At 43.5% G+C, this 21204-nt stretch overlaps 1 protein-coding gene across 7 annotated transcripts in view; it reads right to left on the bottom strand.

Moving 5' to 3' along the window:
- The window catches only part of LOC139445560 (inositol 1,4,5-trisphosphate-gated calcium channel ITPR1-like), a 253058-nt gene that overhangs the window by 117404 nt on the left and 114450 nt on the right, over positions 1 to 21204 (bottom strand). For 4 of the 7 annotated variants that reach the window (XM_071226713.1, XM_071226715.1, XM_071226712.1 and 1 more), the window contains exons 10-16: positions 20509 to 20669; positions 18634 to 18733; positions 15724 to 15884; positions 13668 to 13812; positions 10351 to 10515; positions 9516 to 9688; positions 2254 to 2373 (exon numbers count right to left, since the gene is read on the bottom strand). In XM_071226713.1, coding sequence (XP_071082814.1) covers positions 2254 to 2373; positions 9516 to 9688; positions 10351 to 10515; positions 13668 to 13812; positions 15724 to 15884; positions 18634 to 18733; positions 20509 to 20669 — 1025 coding nt within the window. Of the gene's footprint in view, positions 1 to 838; positions 878 to 2253; positions 2374 to 5870; positions 5931 to 8958; positions 8986 to 9515; positions 9689 to 10350; positions 10516 to 13667; positions 13813 to 15723; positions 15885 to 18633; positions 18734 to 20508; positions 20670 to 21204 lie in introns of all 7 variants that reach the window. The other 3 variants (XM_071226708.1, XM_071226711.1, XM_071226710.1) reach the window with 1 other exon arrangement.

Raw genomic sequence — 21204 nt, 5'->3', positions numbered from 1 at the left:
CTCAAGTGTACGCGTTGTAACATTTCGATCGAGACTATTATCCCATATTTGGTTATCACGTGACCTCACAGGATAAGGTGTTTTTTAAACTAAAGATTTTTTTAAAAACAAGACAGATAATTTAATCACAAATACTAAAATATCGTTGATAGCAATAGTTATTTGAATACTTTTTTCATCTGTACTTAATTATTGACCATAACAAAAATTTGATATCGATCATCCGAGAAAGCAAAATGGCGGTCAATCAAGATTCGATATACGACTAGCTACTGAAAACAATAAAATCTGCAAATCCTCATTGTATGTCAACGAAGTGAAAGTCGTTAGCCACGACTTACAAAATGATCGTCCAGACTCGTAGCATTGTGAGGATAATGAGGTACATCGATGATGCAAGGTATTTATGTACAGTTGTAAACACTTTTCACTCAAATTTACAAAATGTTCTCAGTAATTAATCCTCGATTAATCAGTGTCAACTCAGTTTATTGCCTATTACAGTGATTGACCGATTGGACTATCATGTAGGTACGATGTATTTACGGCAATCAAAACAAACAAAGCTTGTCAGTGTAGTTAATCTTCATTGTGTTGCAACTGCAGACAGAAACTGCTCAGTCCTAACTGTTGATCATGTCCGGTCAAAATTTAAGAATGTCCGGACAATACTTTTTAAAATGTCCGGTTAGCAATATTTTAAACCGGACATTTGAGATTCCCAATCGGACATGTCCGGCGCATATGACGGTTTCCGGACCCCTGGTCCAAGGCCATGCTCTATACCTGAAGAGAGAGACAGTTACACCTGACACCCTGGCATAGGACAACTACTCACTTCTTTGGGATATACCCTGTCAGGGTCCTTGTAGCAAGTCTAGGAAGGGAATAAACATGTAACTGTCAGTACAGATTGAAGAAACACTCATCACCAGCTCAGATGGACTTCTCTCCACGGGTTTCAGTGGGTGCGCCTCAGAGAAGCAAGGTCCCAGCAAAGTCATTTCTCAACAGCTACATCTATCTGTTAGCTCAGATTACCTTCCACTACACACAGTCAGGCCATTTAGGACAACATAATTGTCGAAACAACATCTTCATCTTGTCTACAGTCCAACTAAAGGGTTCTCTGCTGACAATTTAATTGAAAATTCCCATGTACTGGTTTCTTTGTATCTTGATACGGGCCTGTCAGATGATCTCCTATATGTTGTATCATGAAACAATACTGTATAAGCTGAGATTTGAATAACTATCTAGCAGACACTTCCCCTGTAGACCAAGATACGGTCATCTTTTGGTCCATCAAGAAGACTTCATGAAGTCTAAAATCACTGTGAACAAGTGAGTTTGTTGCAAGAATATTCCAGTCACATCATGGCGTGTCACAAGTTATGTGAGGGAAAAGCCTGAAGTGATGCAGGTCCAAGATGTTTTTCCAATTTTCCACTAGCATGGGTATGGTGCTTACAAAAACTACAAAACCAAAATCTGAACCCATGATAGATATGCACTCCGCACAATGAAGTGGGGCACCTTAGTTGGACAACCCATGCCCCCTCACCTCTCTGTGACAAAGACAAATGTTATTTATGCATGAGATGAGATTCAACTTTGGACTTATTCCCATATAGACACATACTGTTTCTAGCAGTCTCTGGGTTGTCAAGGTTATCAGCTATTCTAGTGACAGTCAGTTAACATGCTTTAAGAATATCCTATTCATACATGAAGCAAATCTGAACATATGCATATGTGAAAACAAACAGATAGATGGATCCTATAATTCCCTCCTGTAACCTATAATTCCCTTCTGTAACCTATAATTCCCTTCTGTAACCTTTAAGTCCCTTCTGTATCCTATAATTCCCTTCTGAATCCTAAAATCCTATAATTCCCTTCTGTAACCAAAAATCCCCTTCTGTATCCTATAATTCCCTTCTGTATCCTATAATTCCCTTCTGAATCCTATAATTCCCTTCTGTATCCTATAATTCCCTTCTGTAACCTATAATTCCTTTCTGTAACCTTTAATTCCCTTCTGTATCCTATAATTCCCTTCTGAATCCTAAAATCCTATAATTCCCTTCTGTAACCTAAAATCCCCTTCTGTATCCTATAATTCCCTTCTGTATCCTATAATTCCATTCTGTATCCTATAATTCCCTTCTGCATAGCATAATTCCCTGCAGTACTTCCTGCCACATCCCATGACTTTGTGGTATTTCATATCCCCTGTTGTTGAGCCAGTACCTGGTTTCGATGAGTATGTCTGCATTCTTCTTGTCCAGCAGACACTTACAGATGAGCTCCTGTGTGACGGGGATGGCCACCTTGTTGCAGACACACAGGTCTGACAGGTAGTCCAAGAACCTGTAACACACACAACCATCACTTATACCACAGCCATCCATGTCATACCACACAGGACATAACCAGCAATACACTGACCAGGATGTCGGAGAATACTAGGCATGGAATAAATGATGTTCTACTCATATCAACACTGATAGTAGGCTTGGTCATTCTTGAGGTTTATAACATATAGATCATGAGGACTCAATAAAAGAATCTTGTTGAAGTGGTTCTGATTGAGAAGAATACAAGGGACATTACACATGAAGTTAATAACAGTGAACACTACCTTATCTTTTGGAAAGCTTTGCTAATGATCTGGCAATGTAGCAATGTCTATCTATAGGGTCAATGCATGCCCATGCTCTACATGCTATCTGTATTGCACCGGGTATTGTATGAGGTTGGTCTATGCCTGCAGTCTTCTGAAGACAATACATGTCCACATTGGACTCATATTGGAGATAGAATGAAATCATGCAAGAAGGATTCTGCTCCACATCATCTACCTTTACATCAATAAACAGGCTTTAAACAGTGAGTGAGGGAGTGTGTTGCTCTGTCCTGTCAACCAGTAAATACCGGAGTCTGGCCGACGCAAATCAGTGTGATAGTATGAGGGTCAGGACTCCTCGGTACCACCCCATCCACAATAGATGGCGTATACACAAAGCATAGGGACCTGTGGACCTGAACATCTGATAGTGCTCCATGATCCTGAAAGTACCCACGGCCACAAGAAGGATTATGAAAACCTTCATTGAATCTAATATGTTAACTCAACGTCCTTCATATGCCACATTGTTTGATGGTTTGATAAAATGTGCAATTCAACATTGTATACAAGATAAATTAATATTGAAACATTAAGAATCAAACATGTTTAAGAATACCAACGCTTCAAATCCCAATAAATAAAAGTGTACAAAGAGTTGATACACAGTGGAACTTCGTTCTACGAGACATCTCAGTCGCATGCAAGTATGCCCATGTACATATATATACTCACCAACAAAAGAAACGCAAATACCATACATGTTAGTTCATATTTGAAGAATTACACATATTTAATAGATATTAGATTGGGTTGATGCATGTACTGTTATCTTGTGAACGCATCATAGGTGACGTCGTGGATCCATGACTCAAGATGCACCATTTGTCTCGTGCAGGTCTAGCCAATTAAGTTTATATATCGCGTGCAGCATATTGTGAAGAGAAAAAAGGCAGTCTGTGGTAACTCTTGACTGATAGTTAGCTTTGTCATTAAGTGGTACACATTGGAAACATCTCTTCTTAACTTACATACTTCTCTATGTTTCTATGATTTGTGTTTCTTTTGGTGGTGAGTATCAAATGAAAGACGTATGGGATGTACCGGTAATTTTTAACCTTGTCTCGAAGTTGGGTTGAAACATCAGAAATGTATTTGCAGAACTTCTATATCACATAAATAAATGAAGCTACTCACTTGACAACTATATATAAATAGTTTACTAAATATTTAAAATTTTCATTTCACAATACCTGGCAAGAAACTGAATGAACACATCACACAGAGTCATGGACGGGTTTCGGTACATCAATCATTTTACGTTATTTAAACATCCTGGTATCTTCATGTTCAAGCCAACGAGGCTCAACTGTGTAGAATTACACCAATCCCGTAAGAATTATTCACAGCATTTAAAAAACATTGTCAATGAAATCTGGAAATAAACATCTAAGAAAGTGTGAGTGTATTTGAACAAAATATAAAATATACAAAGCATGTAGGACAGCGATATGCTGTAAAGTGCCTAGCAGTAAACCAAATAGTGAAGTTTACCCAGACTCCCAAACAAAGACATGAAACAGTGCAACAACAATGTCCAGTTGGCTATCACCGTTATTAGTCCACCTACACGTGTTATTGGTGGTGTTCCACATACTACAGGCCTTGACGCATTAGTTGGTTCACACCTATATGTAGCTTGCAAGTTAGATGGTTTAGCACATAAATATACGCTATATGCGAGCTTGCGGGACAGGCTGATTAAATACTGTAAGCTGACAATACAGACAAGCATTCATTGCGAAATTGTTTAAATACAAATTTTAGCGGAATTGTTTCATAAAGACAATTGAAATATAATTATGAATGGTTAATAGACTGAGTTAGTACACAAAGTGCAGGCTTCAAACGTGATGTGTAGATAGCTGAGACACGTTATCTTTACGATCAACATGCTAGTGTCTCCATCTACAATTTCATAAAATGGGGGTGGAAATGTAAAAAGGTTTGATCTAGGTCATGCCTAAAGCACTGCAATGTCTATCCTGGAATGGAGTCCTACACAAAAACAGAACCAAAAAGACTGAGGTAACTGTGGCTGCCGTTTCATTACATCGCGGAAGTAGAATGAACCAATCACCAAGCAAGACAGTTGTACTATTTTCCTGAAAACTCCAATTTGTTGAGCTGATCTTCTGTAAGACTATGACGCCGAGGCATGACTAAAGGGAGGCTACTCAGAATTGTCTTCCTCATGCAGACCACTAAACCAGTCATGGACCAGGAGAAGACTGACCAGGAGAGATCAGCAGTTGTCTATTACAGGAACAAGCATGAAACTGCTCTGAAGTAGAACATATCAAAAGGCATTTTCTTTATAAAAATTCCAAAATACTATTCCAAAAAAATACTCCAATACATGCAAGAAGGCTTCCACATCATATTTCAGGTTGATTTATCTTTTGAACAATATACAGATCGAACCCCTGGTCTATTCATTAATAGAGACATATACATACATACTGCAATATCTGAATATAAAGCACAGTACCATAGCCTCTAGTGGAAGCACCAGGCATGAAAGTGGAGACATTCCATGGAGGCAGGACTTGCTGCAACTACTTCATCTTGTCACGAAGTTGACTACCACAACACTGTCAATATTTAACATGGGCAGCGGAATATGACTAACAGCGAGGTCAATAAGGGAATGATGGTTGTATGTGTGGAATCAGGGACTATCAAATTCCACATTCTACCATGAATTTGAAGCTAATATTCATAGAATAGTACTTTTTTCAGTTGTTGTTGGTAGGCATATTAAAATAATTATATCTTCAATTATAGATTACAAAATTCAAAGTTGTGGTTACACCAAATTCCACAACAGTGCCAAGGATATTCACCAGTGGTCATACCATCAAATTCTCTGAATTCCATATTCAGGATCAAATTGGAATTTTTTTCCGGGGTCCAAACTTTTACCAACAGTGACAGTGGTACCATAAACTTATGTACTGGTATCATTGGCTGACAAGATGAAACAAAATTTTAGTCAAAAATAATTGCACAAGTCCATATTCCCTGTAGATTCCTATCCATCAACCACAACACGGTACTGAAAGGGCAGCCAACAAAGAGGTCTGACTAGATAGAAACTGGGTGCCGACAGTCCAACTGACTGGTGCATGATGCATCTACTTGTGAGGGTGGGGCAGTGGGCGGGGACATCGTGACAGACCTGTGGGCGGGCGCCTGGGTTCGGCCCTGTTTCATCTCCTCGTGGCCAAACTTGTCCAATCTGTGCCGCGACAGAGGGTAGTGTTAATGCATTCATGCACATACAATCCAAACTTCCTTACACAGGAATATTATTATGGAAAAAGGTAGAATTCAGAGAAGTGCCATGTGAAAGTAGTTGGTAGGTAAGCAGTGGGTTTGATTGCATGGTTAAACTCAGTGATGTTTTCAAATTCTGTGATTGTTTGGGATGGGCAGTGGAACAAGGGAAAGTCATGCTCCTTCAATAGATATTAGTCAAAAACTATTATTCCTGATTCTTTAAACCCGTCCGCTGAAACAACTAAATGCAATCTTGAAAAAAAAATTTAAATCTTAAAATATTTGTCTGTTCATAAAAATTGTAATGTCAATTTAATATGTGAAGTAGCCTTATAAATAACTATATGCTAGGTTGCAGTTTAACACAGGAATAAGATCCTGAGAATTGCCTTTCCTTAACTTACCAGAACTAGCCTTCAACCACTACAGGAACCATGTAGTACCATGTACTGCTCTAAAGCACAACATATTCCCATTGCAAGCACAGCCATGGGAGGAAGGCAAGTTTTATTTCTGCAGTGAATTAACAGAGAACACTAAGCTCTCTATTTCTGTGAGACAAGCTTGTTGCAAAGCGTAACATCAATGCTCAACACTTAGGTTTCAACATTTGTTGTGTCATATTAACCATTAAGTGATGCATGTCTGAAGCTGATGTGGTTTATTGATACTGTTTACACACAACTGTTCACACTACTCTATCACTGTTTGTGTATTACACCATGACAAAACCATTTACTGTCAGCTGCCATCTTCCTGAGGCAAGGGAGTTAAATGACTATAAAAGTCCAGTTTCCAACTTCTCCAACTAGACTGGAATTCAGGAGTGACATTCTGGCTTGACTAACAAGTCTATGCATAGTCCAATCAAAATCGTGTGACGAACTAGACATCCGGTTTCGCAAACAACATGGATTTCAATGTGCAGATTTCGGTCAACTGCAGGGTTTGATAAGCATGTGTACTGCCAACTGGGCATCGACAGATACTCTGCAAATATTTTCATGTTTTTAATCACGGTGCTCACGTGATTTGATGTAGTTCACCAGGTAAGACCCGTTTTATTCTAATATTGATCTTGACTGGGTGCCGCCAGTTTGTTTGAAGCAAATGCAAGTGATATGAGAGATGGAATCTGATTGGTCAATAGAAGGGACATAGAAGGTATGTAACTCATATTAGCCACTAGTGGCGTTATGATCAAGCCTGGAAATTCCTTCCAGCCTTGTTCGGCAAGGATGGAAACTGGACTATATCACAACATAGTCAGCAATATCAAAGCTACAGTTGTTTGTAGTCAGCAATATTCCAGATGTATCACAACATAGTCAGCAATATCAAAGCTACAGCTGTTTGTAGTCAGCAATATTCCAGCTATATCACAACATAGTCAGCAATATCAAAGCTACAGCTGTTTGTAGTCAGAAATATTCCAGCTATATCACAACATAATCAGCAATATCAAAGCTACAGCTGTTTGTAGTCAGCAATATTCCAGCTATATCGCAACATAGTCAGCAATATCAAAGCTACAGTTGTTAGTAGTCAGAAATATTCCAGGTGTATCACAACATAGCCAGCAATATCAAAGCTACAGCTGTTTGTAGTCACCAATATTCCAGATGTATCACAACATAGTCAGCAATATCAAAGCTATAGCTGTTTGTAGTCAGCTATATTCCAGCTATATCACAACATAGTCAGCAATATGAAAGCAGCTTAAAGCAATATTCAAGTTTTTCTCTGCAGTCCATTAAGCACTGCTCAAAGCGTGTGTGTTTTGCCACACTTAACAATATCACAGCCAAATGACGTCAATCTGTAAATATTTGAGTCTGGACCAGACAATCCAGCGATTGATATTATGAGCAATGATCCACGCCGTTGGAGCATGACGACACGACACCAACTGACCACCTGTTCCACTAAGGTGCCTCTTACATCCAGCATAAATTGCTGGGGATCAACTCTAACCTGCCATCCCAGCTTTCCAATTTAGGGACACATTCTGGGACACATTCTACCCTGGGTCCCCAGGGGAGTCATCATATCCTCTCTGGTGGTCACCATCGCCTGGTCACTCATCCAGGTACGACATGTCCATGTGCGACCCATCCATGTGCGACCTATCCAGATGCGACCTGTCCAGGCGCAACCCGTCCAGGTGCGACCCGTCCAGGCGCGACCTGTCCAGTTGTGACACATATACATGCGACCCGTCCAGGCGCGACCCATCCATGTGCGAACCGTCCAGGCGCACCTGGATGGGTCATCCTGGTGTGACCTGTCCAGTTGTGACACATATACATGCGACCCGTCCAGGTGTCCAGGCGCAACCAACTCAGGTGTGACCCATCCAGGTGTGACCCATCCATGTGCGACCTGTCCAGTTGTGACACATATACATGCGACCCGTCCAGGTGTCCAGGCGCAACCCATTCAGGTGTGACCCATCAAGGTGCGACCTGTCCAGTTGTGACACATATACATGCGACCCATCCAGGTGTCCAGGCGCAACCCACTCAGGTGTGACCCGTCCAGGTGTGACCCATCAAGGTGCGACCTGTCCAGTTGTGACACATATACATGCGACCCGTCCAGGTGTCCAGGCGCAACCCACTCAGGTGTGACCCATCAAGGTGCGACACATTCAGGTACGATCCGTCCAGGTGTGACCAATTCAGGGGTGACCCATCCAGGTGCGACCCATTCAGGTGTGACCCATCCATGTGTGACCCGTCCAGGTGCGACCCGTCCAGGGCCTCATTCTCAGAGTGTCCAACCAAACCCCATTCATACATCATCACAAGTCTTCTAATCAATTCAACAATCAAATATATGTGTTACCTGAAACTGCCTAAAATAAGTATAAGGAAGTATTAGAATGTGTATATATACAGTTGTAATCTGATTAATATGAACTGTCAGTATTAGAGGGTTTAGGGTTTTGGAGAGGGTTCACCCGCAGGTCACACATTGCGCTTTACCTGTAGTTAAGTTTCAACTCAGCATCACTGAAAACAGCAGTTCGTTAGTCAAGGTAGGTTATATAGTCAGATTAGGTAAAGCCACTGAAGTTGGCATTGATTGTGCAATTTGGTAAATGTAGAAAGTTATTTTGTTATAAGAGTAAGTTTTCAGTAGGAACTGGTATCATGTTCTGGCAAGTATTAGTTTCCTGAGTGCTGGTGTTCTGATATCTAACATCTCTTGATAGGGTTGCCAGGCAATGTGTTTCTATAGTTACTAGCATCATATGCCTTTAAGAAGAATTCTTTCTATACATAAGGTTGTTGATGTATTATGAGAACCTTAGAATATAATTATCATACAAAAGTAAGCATGACATGGGAAAATCGCACACAAATATTTCTATCAATTCAAGAAATTTGAATTCACTTTAATTTCCAGTACAGCTGACAAGTGATAAAAGACCTATGTAGAAATAAGAAAAGGTCCAATTTATTTGAATAGCCTAAAAATAGCCTGCCAAATTAAACACAAACTGTCCACACATCGCAACGCGGCTGGAGAACTGTCTCACCTTGGCTCCTTTTTCTTGCGCACGAGACTGACAAATGTCTCGATTTCTGATGCTGTGATGTGTTTCTCCAGCAACTTCCTGTTGTTGTGCAGTAGTGCTGTGATCGTTTCCTCTGCCAAAACATCATACCCGATCTGCTTCTGCATGAATGGCAACTTTGTGGCAATGTACTCCTGCAATCACAAACAGTTTGGATGTACTGAACCTGATCCTGCAAACACAAACAGTCTGGATGTACTGAACCTGATCCTGCAAACACAAACAGTCTGGATGTACTGAACCTGATCCTGCAAACACAAACAGTCTGGATGTACTGAACCTGAACCTGCAAACACAAACAGTCTGGATGTACTGAACCTGATCCTGCAAACACACAGTCTGTGTAGGAGTTGTCCCCCCTGCAGCCTGTGTGGAAGTTATCCCCTTGTAGCCTGTGTAGGAGTTATCTCTCTGTAGCCTATGTAGGAGTTATCCCCCTGTAGCCTGTGTAGGAGTTATTCCCCCTGTAGCCCGTTTAGGAGTTATCCCCCTGTAGCCTGTGAAGGAGTTATCCCCCTTGTATCCTGTGCAGGAGTTATCCCTCCTGTAGCTTGTGTAGGAGTTATCCCCCCTGTAGCCTGTGTAGGAGTTATCTCCCTGTAGCTTGTGTAGGAGTTATCCCCCTGTAGCCTGTGTAGAAGTTACCCCCCCTGCAGCCTGTGTAGGAGTTATCCCCCTGCAGCCTGTGTAGAAGTTATCCCCCTTGCAGCCTGTGTAGGAGATATCCCCCTGCAGCCTGTCTAGAAGTTATCCCCCTTGCAGCCTGTGTAGAAGTTATCCCCCTTGCAGCCTGTACCTGGTTCTTCCTGTAGTTTTGCTGGGACAATTTCAGCATGCGGTAACACAGGCGGCAGATATGGCGGAAGGGGGCGTGACGCTGGTCCGCCAGCTCCTCCATCTTCAGGAAGGGGCCCTCGCCATCACCATGATCAACAAACGGGGCTTGCAGGATCTTGAAGATCTGAATGATAACGGGATATTTCATGTTGACATCCAAACGGATACAGAAAAAAATGGATTCTTTGGGCAAAACAGTTTGACATGATAGGTAGTTATATCAGTCTAAATAACATGGTCATAAAAACAATACAAGCATCATAGGCATGTTCCTTCCTTTCTTTAAACACAATGGTTAATGGACTAATAATGCACTTGGCCAAAACTAACACCACTGGCCCAGGCATATTCCGATCATAAGCACCACTGAGGATGAGTTTGGTCTGTTGTCTATTTTTTCCTTTTAGCAAGTTAGCAGGTTCAACCCACTGGGCTAACAACCAAATGATGAGATGCCTCTAGCATCTTGGAATCTATGTCACTTGCTTGAGGATGTTCTAGCTACGCCCCACACTGGACCCCTCTACCACTATCACCTGTTTGAGGATGTTCTAGCTACCCACGCACCCAGGATCCCTCTACCACCGTCACCTTTTTGAGGAGGTTCTAGCTACCCACGCACCCAGGACCCCTCTACCACTGTCACCTGTTTGAGGATGTTCTAGCTACCCACGCACCCAGGACCCCTCTACCACCGTCACCTGTTTGAGGATGTTCTAGCTACCCACGCATGCAGGACCCCTCTACCACCGTCACCTGTTTGAGGATGTTCTAGCTACCCACGCACCCAGGATCCCTCTACCACCGTCACCTGTTTGAGGATGTTCTAGCTACCCACGCATGCAGGACCCCTCTACCACCGTCACCTGTTTGAGGATGTTCTAGCTACCCATGCACCCAGGATCCCTCTACCACCGTCACCTGTTTGAGGATGTTCTAGCTACCCACGCACCCAGGACCCCTCTACCACCGTCACCTGTTTGAGGATGTTCTAGCTACCCACGCATGCAGGACCCCTCTACCACAGTCACCTGCTTGAGGATGTTCTAGCTACCCACGCACCCAGGATCCCTCTACCACCGTCACCTGTTTGAGGATGTTCTAGCTACCCACGCACCCAGGACCCCTCTACCAGCGTCACCTGTTTGAGGATGTTCTAGCTACCCACGCACCCAGGACCCCTCTACCAGCGTCACCTGTTTGAGGATGTTCTAGCTACCCACGCACCCAGGACCCCTCTACCACTGTCACCTGCTTGAGGATGTTCTAGCTACCCACGCACCTAGGACTCTCTACCACTGTCACCTGTTTGAGGATGTTCTAGCTACCCACGCACCTAGGACTCTCTACCACTGTCACCTGTTTGAGGATGTTCTAGCTACCCACGCACCCAGGACCCCTCTACCACTGTCACCTATTTGAGGATGTTCTAGCTACCCACGCACCCAGGACCCCTCTACCACTGTCACCTATTTGAGGATGTTCTAGCTACCCACGCACCCAGGATCCCTCTACCACCGTCACCTGCTTGAGGATGTTCTAGCTACCCACGCACATGGGACTCTCTACCACTGTCACCTGTCTGAGGATGTTCTAGCTACCCACGCACCCAGGACCCCTCTACCACCGTCACCTGTTTGAGGATGTTCTAGCTACCCACGCACCCAGGACCCCTCTACCACTGTCACCTATTTGAGGATGTTCTAGCTACCCACGCACCCAGGATCCCTCTACCACCGTCACCTGTTTGAAGATGTTCTAGCTACCCATGCACCCAGGACCCCTCTACCACTGTCACCTGTTTGAGGATGTTCTAGCTACCCATGCACCCAGGACCCCTCTTCCACTGTCACCTGTTTGAGGATGTTCTAGCTACCCACGCACCCAGGACCCCTCTACCACTGTCACCTGTTTGAGGATGTTCTAGCTACCCACGCACCTAGGACTCTCTACCACCGTCACCTGCTTGAGGATGTTCTAGCTACCCACGCACCTAGGACTCTCTACAACCGTCACCTGTTTGAGGATGTTCTAGCTACCCACGCACCCAGGGCCCCTCTACCACCGTCACCTGTTTGAGGATGTTCTAGCTACCCACGCACCCAGGGCCCCTCTACCACCGTCACCTGCTTGAGGATGTTCTAGCTACCCACGCACCCAGGACCCCTCTACCACGTCACCTGCTTGAGGATGTTCTAGCTACCCACGCACCCAGGACCCCTCTACCACCGTCACCTGCTTGAGGATGTTCTAGCTACTCATGCACCTAGGACTCTCTACCACTATCACCTGTTTGAGGATGTTCTAGCTACCCACGCACCTAGGACTTTCTACCACCGTCACCTGCTTGAGGATGTTCTAGCTACCCACGCACCTAGGACCCCTCTACCACTGTCACCTGTTTGAGGATGTTCTAGCTACCCACGCACCTAGGACTTTCTACCACCGTCACCTTTTTGAGGATGTTCTAGCTACCCACGCACCCAGGACCCCTCTACCACTGTCACCTGTTTGAGGATGTTCTAGCTACCCACGCACCTAGGACTCTCTACCACCGTCACCTGTTTGAGGATGTTCTAGCTACCCACGCACCTAGGACTCTATACAACCGTCACCTGTTTGAGGATGTTCTAGCTACCCACGCACCCAGGGCCCCTCTACCACCGTCACCTGCTTGAGGATGTTCTAGCTACCCATGCAACCAGGACCCCTCTACCACCGTCACCTGCTTGAGGATGTTCTAGCTACCCACGCACCCAGGACCCCTCTACCACCGTCACCTGCTTGAGGATGTTCTAGCTACCCACGCACCCAGGACCCCTCTACCACCGTCACCTGCTTGAGGATGTTCTAGCTACCCATGCACCTAGGACTCTCTACCACTATCACCTGTTTGAGGATGTTCTAGCTACCCACGCACCTAGGACTTTCTACCACCGTCACCTGTTTGAGGATGTTCTAGCTACCCACGCACCTAGGACTCTCTACCACCGTCACCTGTTTGAGGATGTTCTAGCTACCCACACACCTAGGACTCTCTACCACCGTCACCTGTTTGAGGATGTTCTAGCTACCCACGCACCCAGGGCCCCTCTACCACCATCACCTGTTTGAGGATGTTCTAGCTACCCACGCACCTAGGACTTTCTACCACCGTCACCTGCTTGAGGATGTTCTAGCTACCCACGCACCCAGGCCCCTTCTACCACTGTCACCTGTTTGAGGATGTTCTAGCTACCCACGCACCCAGGACTCCTGGCCACCCTTGTACTTCACCTGTTTGAGGATGTTCTGTTCCCGGAGCAGCTTCTGTCTCTCCCGGTCCTCCTTGCTGGCCTCCAGCTCCAGAGGATCCATCGTGGAGCCAATCTCCTCCAGCGCCAGGAAGAAGATGAGATCAGAGAGCAGCTGGGTCACAAACCTGCAACACAACCAATTCCTGTAGACCTCAATCACCATGCCAACACAACCAGTTCCTGTAGACCTCAATGACCATGCCAATACAACCAGTTCCTATAGATCTCAATCACCATGCAAACACAACCAGTTCCTGTAGACCTCAATCACCATGGCAACAGAACTAATTTCTGTAGACCTCAATCACCATACCAACAGAACTAATTCCTGTAGACCTCAATCACTATGGCAACACAACCAGTTCCTGTAGACCTCAAACACCATGCCAACACAACTCATTCCTGTAGACCTCAATCACCATGTCAACATAACCAGTTCCTGTAGACCTCAATCACCATGGCAACAGAACTAATTTCTGTAGACCTCAATCACTATGCCAACAGAACTAATTCCTGTAGACCTCAATCACCATGCCAACATAACCAGTTACTGTAGACCTCAATCACCATGCCAGCACAACTCATTCCTGTTGACCTCAATCACCATGCCAACAGAACTAATTCCTGTAGGCCTCAATCAACATGCCAACATAACCAGTTACTGTAGACCTCAATCACCATGCCAACACAACTCGTTCCTGTTGACCACAATAACCATGCCAACAGAACTAATACAGTGGTCCCTCGCTACAATGCTACCAATGGGGTCCAAATAATTTGTGGGCGTTATAGACGATGAGCCGATTAACCGAGGTGGAGGCGGGGGAGCACGCTCGGCCAATCTCACGATCTTCGCCTTGTCTCGCACATTGCAATGATACAAGTTGTTTACCGTTCAAAGTGTAAAAATATATATCCATTATGTTTTCGCCGTTTGTTATTATTTACAAGCCTTAACTGTCACATTCATTGTGAAAGTAGTCTACTTACATGAAAATATCGATCGATAATGGTAGTAACAGACGCTATGAGTGAAGAGCCAATCACAATTCATTACACAGAGTACAGAGTGTATCAGTGGCATTGATTGGTCATGTTGCTTAAAATCCGGAAAACGAGAGTTTTGACCAGCACTAGAATGTATTACATGTGCGCATTCATACACATTCATACAAATATAGATACACATTCAAGCCAGATTAATTGATTTGATACAGTTACTTGATCCGAATCAAAAGGAGTGACCGTCGTGTTGTGACAGCAACTACATGTGAGTTGACAGTGTTGCCTCAAATTGGATTGCCCACTAATTAAGAATATGAACTTCGCTTGTGGTTCTCTTTTATTGCATGCATGCGCTTTTAAGATCAAAGGATGTATAGTGTGAAAAGTTAGCTAATAGAACAATCGTATTTCCGGGACTTGCCGCGGATGTTTTCAAACAGATCATTAGAACTCTATTCAACGATAAACGGTTGATTATGCAATGAGAAGCGTTATGTGCAAATGAACAACGAACAAGAATACAATCATGTCTGTGTAAAACTCTCAGTATTAAAAGTGTACATACATTTTGGGAGCCATGCGTTACCGCGCATAGTAAACGAGGTAGCGCTTATCACCATGCCAACAGAACTAATTCCTGTAGATCATATTCCCCTTAGCAACATGACAAGCCCCTACTGGCCTCAAATACCATGGCAACATGACATGCTCTGGTACACCTATATCTGTAGGGAAACAGATACACTACAAAACAAAACAAAACTAATCCTATATATGCTCATGTCATATATGGCTGAAATAATGCCGATGTGAGGTTAAATTTTAACTCACTCACTCTGAATGTTATTCCACAAGGGACAGTGAAGAATAATTACAAGTATTGAATTTGATAGCATTTTATACAGCAAATCAGAAAATGCAAGTTCCTCATAAAGTAATTTAGCATGAATAATTCCATTATGAGTTCTCCATCTTCTGAAAGACTATCTACAACAACTGATCCTGTCCTCCTTCATCCCTCCCTCTCTTACCTTCTCTCGTTCTGTGTTATGGCACCTTTCTCCAACTTGTTCGCAATGTCAGCCAGGACTTGACTGGCGTCGTTGGCGAAGTCCAGGTCTCGCACCTCCTGTGGGGACACTGGGACGATGGCAAACGCTTCTTTGTCCTCCTTGATCTTGGCACACCCAACCTGGCGGACACAGATAGAAGCAGAATGGTTACCAGGGATACCCTTCAAAAAGGGAGTAGAGAAATACTGTGGCATGTTGAATACTTAATGGTTTAATATTGTGAAACTATCAAGTATGCATGCAGAGCTACTTGTTTGGTTCTTCACTTATGCCCAATTGTGTTCAATAATGTTCAATAAAGTTAAATAACATTTAATAATGTTCGATAATGTTCAGGTATGTTCACTATTGTTCACTAATGTCTGTCCCTATACAAGAGTAGTAATTGAGCTATCAAAACAATACCATGGAATTGGGATTGGGACCATTACATTTCTACAAACAAATATGAGCAGAGTCAAAATCAAGTTGGTCTTTGTGTGTGCGCAGTTTCAAGAAAGTGTACCTATTAGTTTCAGAGCTAAGGTCCAGACAAACACACCACTATGTACAACAGAGTCAAAAGTCAAACTTGTTGCCATGGAAACAGGAAAAAAATAATTTTAATAATATTCTTAAATAGCAAAAGGAACCACTTCAGCCCTTTATTAATACATGTACCAAGTTTGGATGAAAAAATGTTGAATAGTTTTTTAGTTCTGCTCCAGAAACAACACCTACCTCTGTTTCATCTAAAAAGGAAAAAATCAAAGTTTGAAAAATTCTTAAATAGCAAAAGGCACCACTTCAGCCCTTGGTTAATACATGCATCAGGTTTGGATGAAAAGTCTTCCACAGTTTACAAGTTGTGCTCCGGAAACTACACCTACCCCCCATTTTGAGACAAAGTCTAAATTGTTTCCATGGAATTCGAGAAAAATATAAATGAGATAAACTCTGGAAATAAAATGATTACGACAGACAGACAGGCGAGGTGTTGACTATATCCCCCAGCATTTTATGCCTGGGGGGGATAAAAAGCTGTCAGTCATTTTACTGCAGACAAAAGTCTCTTCTGCATTTAATATAAACACATTTAAACTGTTTTAGAAAGGTATCTTTGTGGTTTAAAGCTACACTCAGATAATCCAATGATTGATATTATGAGCAATGATCCACGCCATCAGGGTACCATGACATGCTGTCAACTAAGTCACAGAGCCTGACCAACCAATCCATTATGTGGCCTCTTACGACCAGCATTGGTTGTTGGGGACCAAAGCTACCCCGGAATCCCCATGGGGTCGCCTCTTACAGCCAGCATTGGTTGCTGGGGACCAAAGCTACCCCGGAATCCCCACGGGGTCGCCTCTTACAGCCAGCATTGGTTGTTGGGGACCAAAGCTTCCTCGGAATTCCCACGGGGTCGCCTTTCACAGCCAGCATTGGTTGTTGGGGACCAAAGCTACCCCGGAATCCCCACGGGGTTGCCTCTTACGACCAGCATAGGTTGCTGGGGAGATATTCAAACCCTAAGGTCATCATGGGGTGATGATGCAGTGGATCCAGTAATTGTGCAGCATAAGCACGGCTGGGTGGAGGAAGGTGGAGGAAGGTGGAGGCGGAGGTGGGAAGCCAGATTGCCATCGGAGGGGAAATTAATATCAATCGTACCACAATGGACTTGTCAGCATCAAAATCAAAGTTTAAATCATCATCATCATCATCATCATCATCATCATCATCATCATAGGAGTCCAAGCCAGGACTCGGGTCACTCTGAAATGTTGCCAGTTTCTGTTCAAACAATTTCAAACGTAACTGGAAAATGTTTTGATGAGTCTAATATGTGAACACTATTTCATTGTCAGGGTCTTGATTATAACAACAGTCTACTTCCTCCACTCAGAAGGACATTACGTATTTCACCCCAACTATCAAGAGTACATCAGATTGCCTTCTAAGCTCCCTTGGGACGATAGACAACCACAATTTGCCCTCATAGAATCTAGCAAATTATCATTCATCCTACCATGCCATGAATGAGTGGGGTCTTACGTTGCCTTTAGCATTATATAAGCAACATCTGTGCAGGGGACACCAGAAATGGGCATCACACATTGCACAGATGTACGCCTTCAGCGTGATGAGCGAACACTTTAACCACCACGCCCTGCTCCATCTACCCCTTGACCGCTGGGTGTTAAAGCAGTATTTTGTCAGATAAGATGCCACAACCTGGGTTAGAGAGTAGTTATTACAGCTGCCCCAGCATATGGATATGAGCTGCCCCGCGGCCCCATGACCATCTTCCTGAGGCAAGGGAGTTAACTGACTATAAAAGTCCCGTTTCCACCCTTGCCGAACTAGGCTGGAACTATGGAGTTATATTTTGGCTGGACAAACAAGTCTATGTAAGTCCAATCAAAATCGATATCCAGTTTGTTAACTGCCGTGCAGATTTTGATGTATTGCAAGACTTGTAAGGCATGTGTACCGACAACAGCATCAACAGATAGTTTCCAAATCTTTTCATGTTTTTAATCAAGGTGTTCATGGGATATGGTGCACTTCTCGAAGGAAGAATGCAGATCTTGATTATTGATCAGATCGTCTTCACTAGGCAACACCATTTTATTTGATATGAGAGGTGAAATCTGATTGGTCAATAAGAGGGACATAGAAGGGACATAACTCATAATAGCCATTGGTGAAGCTATGATCGCTCTCAGAAATTCCAGCCTAGTTTGGCAAGGGTGGAAACTGGACTTTTCTTGTCAGATAACTCCCTTGCCTCAGGAAGATACCCCATGACATAAGCTGCCCCCCGCTGACTAGCTGCATGAGTAGCTTCATGTACAACTCCCTAGGATCTCCTGTGCTGCCTACCTTGTTCATGATGGAATTCTTCTCTTCCTTGTCTATCGGGATGGAGGTGCTGTGCACCCATGTGTCTGTGCAGAGATGGTGCAGCCGAACAAACGTTTGTCTGAAAACACATTCACATGCATCAGGACTGACATGTCATCTGACTGACTTGCTATGTACATGACAGTCTGAAGTAAACAAATAGGGGGATTACAAAAGTGAAATCATTCGTTTACCAGTCTGGAATTATGGTTTCTCTTTATGTAGTGTTGGAAAGACATCCAACTAAGCCCCCAATTACAGTCTGTGGTGTTTTGTTTTTAACAGAGCAGAATGTACATATATTCTGATTTTTGAGCTTAAAGGGCAAGCAACTTGACAAAAATAAAATTCTAAAAATGGAAATAGCGTAAAACAGACGACAAAAAAACAACAGGCGAAATAGGCCCTCAAAGGAAAAATTCCTCCACTGAGGGGATTCCCCTCGCTGGGGTTAAAACGAGGCTAAATTATCAGCCAATGAAAACAGGTTTAGGCCACGCCCCAAAATAGGCTTTTTTTTTAAAACGATCAGGGTGGGTGTGATATTTCAGCACTTACAATCAGGGGTCCGGAAAATTTAAAATCCCAATCGGACATTTACATTTATGCCATGCCCCCTTCAAACAGCGTGTTTTAGTACGACTTTTTACACACAAATTACAAGTTGTTACGTATTCATAATATGATGAATTATGAATTGTTTCAATTTAAATTGTTTAATTCACCGGACAATTAATAACAAATAATATCATTTTAGATATATATGGAAAACATACGTTTGTTTCTGTTATAATAACGATCTGTCAACGTTGTGAACGGTCTAATTAATATTCATGAGTCTGCTCAAGTGTACGCGTTGTAACATTTGGATCGAGACTATTATCCCATATTTGGTTATCACGTGACCTCACGGGAAAAGTTGTTTTTTTAAACTAAAGATTATTCAAAAACAAGACAGATAATGTAATCATAAATCCTAAACTATCGTTGATAGCAGTAGTTATTTGAATACTTTTTCATCTGTACTTAATTATTGACCATAAACAAATTTGATATCGATCGTCTGAGAAAGCAAAATGGCGGTCAATCAAGATTCAATATACGACTAGCTACTGAAAACAATAAAATCTGCAAATCCTCGTTGTATGTCAACCAAGTGAAAGTCGTTAGCCACAACTTACAAAATGATCATTCAGACTTTGAGGGTTTGGCAGATCCGTTTGACTGATCTGCATCGGTCGACTGGCTGTCGTCACGCTTTCGCTTCTTGACTGAGGTTACGTATCGTAGCATTGTGAGGATAATGAGGTACATCGATGATGCAAGGTATTTTTGTACAGTTGTAAACACATTTTACTCAAATTAACAAGATGTTCTCAGTAATAAATCCTCGATTAATCAGTGTCAACTCAGTTTATTGCCTATTACAGTGATTGACCGATTGGACTATCATTCTATAGGTACGATGTATTTACAGCAATCAAAACAAACAAAGCTTGTCAGTGTAGATAATCTTCATTGTGTTACAACTGCAGACAGAAATTGCTCAGTCCTAACTGTTGATCATGTCCGGTCAAATTTAAGAATGTCCGGACAATACTTTTTATAATGTCCGGACAGAAAAATTTACATGTCCGGTAAGCAATATTTTAGACCGGACATTTGAGATTCCCAATCGGACATGTCCGGCGCATATGACGGTTTCCGGACCCCTGCTTACAATACTTGCAACAAATATTATGATTTTTCTTTCTCCGAAATTGACAAAATGTATCTAGGAAAATTCACATTCACAACAATATCGCAACAATTGTTTTTGTTTAACTTGCCCTTTAAAGGAACTAGGGAACGCACCTGGGAACGAGAGTGTCTGTTCTCGTCATCGTGGTGGGGTCAAGTTCAAAAATGGATGCGATGTCGTGTCCGTGGGGGACAGAGACGAGGCAGTAGACGGCAGAGGTGGGCAGTCCCTGCAGCTTCTGCCGCGTGGTGTCCACCGTCGGATCGTTGTCCACCTGAGTTAACAAGTGTTACTCAGTTATTTATTCCCAGATTTTGTCAAGCTACTTTCAGTCTGTGACTCATAACTCAAGAATTGTACACCTCTGTTGTACACCTCCTCCACAATACAGAATCCAAGAGAGACACCAGACTATCTTGAGATCTGGAGGGTACCGGAGAACCTACCTGGAGATCTGGGGGGACCGGAGAGCCTACCTGGAGATTTGGGGGGACCGGAGAGCCTACCTGGAGATCTTGGGATGCTGGAGAACCTACCTGGAGATCTTGGGATGCTGGAGAACCTACCTGGAGATCTGGGGGGACCGGAGAGCCTACCTGGAGATCTGGGGAACCAGAGAACATACCTGGAGATCTGGGGTACCGGAGAACCTACCTGGCGATCTGTGGGTACCTGAGAACCTACCTGGAGATCTGGGGGGGGGGGACCAGAGAGCCTACCTGGGGATCTGGGGAACCGGAGAACCTACCTGGCGATCTGTGGGTACCTGAGAACCTACCTGGAGATCTGGGGGGGGGGGGACCAGAGAG

The sequence above is a fragment of the Haliotis cracherodii genome, unplaced genomic scaffold, assembly GCF_022045235.1.
Source record: "Haliotis cracherodii isolate W230 unplaced genomic scaffold, xgHalCrac1.p SCAF_6, whole genome shotgun sequence".
Classification (NCBI taxonomy): Eukaryota; Metazoa; Mollusca; class Gastropoda; order Lepetellida; family Haliotidae; genus Haliotis; species Haliotis cracherodii.
Note: the sequence above shows the minus strand (reverse complement) of the source record. Positions and strands in the feature narration are given on the sequence as shown.